Genomic DNA, 6,313 nt, shown 5'->3' on the forward strand with positions numbered 1-6,313 from the left:
CACATGTGCGACTATTTTTAAAATGTTACATAAATGCTACTGTAATTACCAAACCCCACTCATTCAGAAGCAGTGCTGAGCTGATGGCAGCGTTTGATCAATGTTTTCTTTGTCAACCAAGAGATGCAGACCCACCTTTCTCCTTCAGAGGAGCTGGATGATTACTTTAACATTAAAGGGGATATTTGTTCTCCGCCAACACGTGCCAACAGAGGCTGGCCGAGTAAGGTGACTTTGCCTCTGGAAGGGCAACCGGGATCTCGTCCATTTCGGCCCTGCAGGGGAGAGGCTCTGGCAGCACCGCCCACCCCCATCCTTGTAAGGAGCAAGGTGGAAACAGGTGGGCACAGCTGTGTTGCAATAAAACTTTATTTACACAAACAAGGAGCGGGCCAGACTTAGCCCCTGCACCCTCGTTTGCTGGTGCCCATTTAAAGGGTGCAGGGGTCAGCTGCAATGGACCTGTCTCCTAAAATGTGAGTCCAGTGGGGGAAGCAACCTGGCTGACACAACCTCCCTCCCACGTGTGGACTAAATGGAGTGTGCTGTGTCCCCTGCCTGCAGTGAACGAGCCCCCCCCCCCCCAGCATCAGGCACGGGGCAAGCGGCAGGGGCTCCCGCAGAGCCGTGGCTCAGAGCACGACCTCCCCCAGCTGTGCTCACTGGGACGCAGACACGATGATGGGGGAAGGGGCTGGGCCACCACAGGGTCACCACAGTCACTGCTGTGTGCAGAAAACATGTGGGCCTCCCGCCTTCGGCCCTGTGGCGCTTCCCCAGCCACGACCATGGTCCCCGCACCTGGCCGAGCTGTGGGCTTGGCTGTGTACCGTGACACCGGTGTGACCGCCTCACGACGGTCTGCAAGCCCCGCGTCCCCGCCATCGGCGGCACGGGACAATGGCTCCGTGCCCCACAGGGAAGCGGGGCTCCCCCCCCATCCCGACCTTCCTGCAGGCCACTGGGAGGCGTCCATGGACACGCCAACCAACGCTGACCGCCCAGCACCCGGCTCGGTGGCCATATCAGGCAGGTCACTGGCGCGCACAGATGGGCCGGTGAGCAAACACCGGGGCTGCCTGAGGCTGACCCCACCTCACGCTTCCCAGCCCCCACTCGCACCCCCCCACCCCCTCACCTGCCCGCCCAGCCCCGGCCCTAGCCCAGGCGTCCTGGGGGCCCTCTGCAGCTTCCCTGCACGCTCCTCCCAGAGCACTCTCCCCGCCCCCCCTCTCCTTTTATTAACCCAGGGGGGTCCTGGGCCACGCCCAGCAGTGCTCGGGCTCAGAGGGGGCCTAGAGGGCACAGGGATGAAACCCGGGTCAGCTGCGTGCAAGGAGTGCTCTCTCCAGCTGCTGCGATAAGGCCACTTTGAAAACCACGTCTGGAGGAGCTGGAGCGATAGCACAGCGGGTAGAGTGTTTGCCTTTCACGTGGCCAATCCGGGTTCGAATCCCAGCATCCCATATGGTCCCCTGAGCACCGCCAGGATTAATTCCTGATGCAGAGCCAGGAGTAACCCCTGTGCATCGCCGGGTGTGACCCAAAATGCAAAAATAAAAAAGAAAACCACGTCTGGGGTAGTGGCAATGCCACGGTGATCCCGACACGGAGCAGTTCCTGGCGAGATCATGTCACCGCCGCCCGCACCCGGGTCCCTGCGCGGCGGCGGGGAGCAGGCAGCCCCCAGCGGCAGGTGCCGGCCAGAGGGCGGGCAGGCGGGGCTGGCGGCGGTTCCCTGCCATCCGAGGCAGGGGCAGCCGAGGGCACTGCCGCCCGAGTCCACACCCCAGGGCCCGACCCCGGAGCCTCCCCTGCTGCGGAAGCGGCGAAGCCCCCAACAGGTTAACTCCGACTCGCGCTGGCAAGGCGCCGGCTCCGAGGCACCGGCGGATCCAGACACTCCATCACCCTCAGTAATAAAATACAGCAAATCAAATTGGTCCTATTGATTGTTTATGTAACTACCTCGGGGCGGGGGAGGGGCGCCTGCCTGCACGACCCCCAGAGGGTGGGCAGCTGGGGGGACGGGCAGCTCCCCCACACGTGTCCTGCCGCCCTGGGCCACAGGACAGCCCCGCCCCCCCCAGCTCCTGGCTCAGTCCCGGGAGAGCACCGGCTATGCCCGCTGACCGGCGGTGTCACACGTGTGTGTGCCAGGGGCTGGGATCCCTGAGGCTGCAGCTAAGCTTGCAGCCACCTCCTCCAAGAAGTCTTCCTGCCATTCCCTGGCAGTGCCTGTCGTGTGCCTGAACTGAACTGCCTGGCGTTTCACGTCTCTCCAGCATAACAAACCCCTAACGGAAGGCCCCGGGTCACCGGCTCCCGAGCATGCTGGGAGGAAACTGGGGGAAGGCCAGGGGAGACAGGGAGGGGCAGGGCTTTGGGGAGGGGACACCCAGGCCACGCCCCCAGCTGCACCTAGCCACGCCCCATCACGCCCCGGCCACACCCCCAGCAACCCAGCCACGCCCCACACATCCAGCTTGCCCCAGGCCACGCCCTGTCACACCCCAGTGGCATCGCCACGCCCCCGGCCACGCCCAGCGGTGAAGGGGGGGCAGCTGCGGGGGCTGGAAAAAGACCCGAGCACGAGCCCCTCCCCACATGCAGACACAGAGGTCGGGGGGGGGGGGGCGGGGCAACTCCCCCGGGGCCACCCCGGACCCGCAAACGCCAACCAGCCAGAGTCTGGAGTCCGCACTCGCCTCAACTCTGAGAACTAAACGCCTGCAGCTCAAAAGCCCCCGGCACCAGAGAGGCCCGGGGTCCACTGCGCAGAGGGGAAACTGAGTCTGGGGCTTCCTGAGAGCCAGAGCCAGTCTCACCACCACCGCCACCCCACAATGCTGGGGCCAGTGAAGGGAGGCGGGGTCTTACGCCCACCCCTTCTGCAAGGCCCAACACCCCCAAACGCCAAGTGCGCGCTTGGGGTTGCGTCTAGAGGGGCCAAATTCCCCCCTGAAGGAGAAAGACCCAACACTGCCCTCGAGCGCTGCCCACATCCATGTGGAAATCCGGTGCCTGTGCCCTGGTGCTGTCAAGACAGAGCGGGAGGGTCACCCCCAGACGGCAGGCCCGGGTCCTCCACGCGAGGGCTCGTGGCCTCTGCTGACTTTCCCCATCTGAGAAATGGGCGCACCCCAGGCTGCTGTGAGCCACGGAGGAACCTCACGAAAACCTGCCAGCGGCATACGGGAAGCTGAGACGAGGACTGGCAGGCTGCGCTGACCCTGGACACGCTGGGGATGCAGGTACAGGGGACATCTGTGTGCCCGAGGCCGCCCCTGCATCCTCCCACACCCAGCCGCGCCCACAGAGCCGCCTGTTGGATTCCTGGGGCTCATTGCTGGGTTTGCATCACAGGCTTGCTGGGGTGGGGGTGCTGGGGAGGGGGGAGGGGCCGGCTTAAAGGGGCGACCACCCCCGTTCCAGAAACCGGGCTCAGCACCCGGGGATTCGCCTTCTAACAAGCAGGAAACCCCATCTGAGCCCGCCCCCCCCGGGGTGTCTCACCCACTCCAGGGCACGGCGTGTCGGGCACCGGGTAGGGGCGCCTCGGGCTGTGCGCTGGCCCCGGGCCGGCTCTGCGTGGACACCTGTTCTCTGGCCACCCTTGGGCCCTGCTCAGCAACCAGCCTGGGCAGCCCTGGTGCGGGCAGGGCCTGTGCACAAGGTCAGAGAGTCCCCGTGGGCAGCCAGAGCGGGGAGCAGCCCCCCAGCCCCCCGTTTCTGCCAGGCCCTCCCCAAGCGCCCCAGGCACAGTGTGGGGGGGTGCAACTGGGCCCTGCAGCGCAGACAGCTGGGCCCACCCTGGGAGCAAGGCCTGCAACGCCCAACTCCCGCCTCCCCCAGCAGGGCAGGCTGTGGGGCCGGGATGGGCTCGGCGGCCCTCAGACCCCCGCCAGACCCTCCAGCAACCACTGTCGCCCCCCCACCCCCGCCGCTCTTGCAGAAGCCGCGGGGAGGACGGCCGTGACTTACACCGGGAACCAGGGACCCGGCTGGGCAGCCCCAGGGGGGGGCGGCGCAGTCACATACCACGGCCAGCCGCCACCAGGGGCAACACCAGACACCAGGCGCGCCCCGGCCTCTCCCACCGCCCTGCCGGGGCTGCGGGGGCCACCGCACCCAGCCTTCACCCTGCGACCCCGGGCGGGGCTGCGTCTGCACCGCCACCGAGCGCCGTGGCCTGGATCCTGGGCCCAGCCCGCGGGAACGTGCTGCCTCGCGCGCCAGCGCTCCCATATGTCAGCGCCTGAGCTGAGACAGCCGCCCACCGCACTTCCATGGCAGCGCCCCCGCCGGCGGGGGAGGCCGCGGGCGGCGCGTCCCCGACCCCGGCCCTCCCCGGAGGCCGCGGGGCTGCGGCGGGAGCCCAGGCGCCGACCACCGGCAGGCAGCTAAGTATCTTTGAGGAATTCCGCCTGTTTTCTGCTCCAGCTCCCTAACCGGTGCTAAATATAGAGTTATCCACCGGCGGGAGACGCCGCGGGCCCGGGGGAGTCAGGCACCCACGGCCGGGCCTGCCGCGCGGGCCGCACCCTGCCCGGCCAGCTGCCCGGGGCAGGGCAGGAGGGGAGCAGCAGGTGGGGCGCGCACCTGCCCCCACCCCCCGCCTGGCGCTCGGCCGCCCGTTGCTAGGGAAGGCACCGGCCTGCTCTGGGAGGCGCCGGCCGCTCCCGAGCGTTCCCAGCAGGCGCTGAGCTGACCTCCGGGGGGGGACCGGCTAGCCCCAGCCGGGCTGGCCAGGGCAGGGGCTGCTGCGCCCCGGCGGGGAGGGCCCCGGGCTCGGCCCCTCGCCCCCCCCGCCCTCTGACAGCTCATTAGCACCGCGGACTCGGTCCAGCCGGCCACAGCCCGCCCGCCGCCGCCGCTCCAGGCTGCGCGCGCCGATGGCCGCGGCGATAAGACAGTCTCCCGGCCGGGGCTGGGCACTCGCTGGGGTCACTCCGGGCCTCGCGCAGGACGCGGGTGTTTACTTTTCCCCGCACACGCGCGGCCGGGAAGGCGCAGCCCCAGCCTCCCGCAGGCCGGGCTGAAAAGTTAAAGTTGCGGCGTCCTGGTGCATCCCGGTGTCAGCGCGGCTTGTTTGTCAGCAGGAGGAGGATTCGCCTGACGCGGCCGGCGCGGGCGCGGGCTCCCAGGGGCTGGGGGAGCCGAGCCGGGGAGGGGGCGCGGGGCCCCGGGAGGCGGGGAGGCCGCAGCCTCCAGGACCCACACGTCGCCAGGCGCGGCCGGCAGTGCCCAAACTCCAGCGCTCTGCGGCCACAGCTGCCCGCCGAGAGCCGGGCGGGCATCTCCCTGCCGGGGCGGCGGCGCGGGGGGCTCGGGCGTCCGAGAGGGGCGCCGGGGAGTGGGGGCCGGGCGCGGCGCAGGGGGCGCCGCAGAGGGGGCGCCGGCAGGGAGGGGCTGCGGCCCAGCCTGTCCCGCGGGGCCCACCGTGACCTCTGGGCGGGGGTCCCGGCACGCGGGCAAGGGTCGGGGGCACCGCGAAAGCCCGAGAAGGGGCCCGCGGACTCGCCGCCACGGCCGGGCCCGGGGTGGGGGCGGGGGGCGCCGAGGCCCCGCGCGCGGCGGGGAGGGGCACGGGGGCGCGCTCCCCCCTTTCCCGGGAGGCCGAGCGCACCCGGCTCCCGGCCCCCGCGCGCCCGGGAAGGAGCGCGGGGAGGGGGCGCCGGGCCGGGCCCCAGGTCCCAGGGTGCCCCCCGCCCGCCCGGGGCCCGGGGGAGGAAGTTTGCGCGCGGGGGGCCGGGGCCGCGGCGGGGGCGCGTTACCTGGGCACGGGAGCGCCGTGAGCGCCAGCAGGAGCCCGAGCGGCGGCGGCGCCCGGCGCGGGGCCCGCATGGTCCTGGGCGCGGGGGGCGCGGGGGGCTCGGTCGCCGGCGGGCCCGGCGCTAGGCGCGAGCGCCCGGCATGTCGCGGCTCCGGAGACGCGGCGCTTCCTCGGCGGCCTCCGCGCGCTCCCCCGCCCGGGCCGCGCTCAGCGCCGCGCGCCCTCGCCCGCCGCCCCGCACTTGGCCCGAGTCGCGCGGCCCCCGCGGCCCCGCGCCCGGCCCATCCCGCCGCCCCGCTGCCGGCCGAGCCGAGCCCGAGCGGGCGCCGCGCGGGAGGCGGAGGCGGCGGCGGCGCGGGAGGCGGCGGCGGCGGCGCGGGCGGGGCGCGGGGCGGGCGGCGCGCGCGGACGGGGCGGGCCGGGCCGGGGCGCACGCGGAGCGGGGCGCGCGCCGCCGGGGGTGCGCCCGGGTCGGGGGTCCCGGGCAGTGGCGGCGCCGAGGGCGCGGGGGTCCCGAGACACCCCCACGGCGCCGTC

At 71.5% G+C, this 6,313-nt stretch overlaps 1 protein-coding gene across 1 annotated transcript in view; it reads right to left on the bottom strand.

Annotated features, from left to right (window-relative positions):
- TMEM132B (transmembrane protein 132B) overlaps window positions 1–6,054 on the bottom strand; it is a 94,192-nt gene extending 88,138 nt beyond the window's left edge. Inside the window, exon 1 of the mRNA XM_055147619.1 lies at window positions 5,778–6,054. Within this exon, the coding sequence (XP_055003594.1) occupies window positions 5,778–5,847 (70 nt within the window). The 5' untranslated portion in view covers window positions 5,848–6,054. The remainder of the gene's footprint in view (window positions 1–5,777) is intronic.
- Window positions 6,055–6,313: the final 259 nt, after the last annotated feature.

Source organism: Sorex araneus, chromosome 9, assembly GCF_027595985.1.
Source record: "Sorex araneus isolate mSorAra2 chromosome 9, mSorAra2.pri, whole genome shotgun sequence".
Classification (NCBI taxonomy): Eukaryota; Metazoa; Chordata; class Mammalia; order Eulipotyphla; family Soricidae; genus Sorex; species Sorex araneus.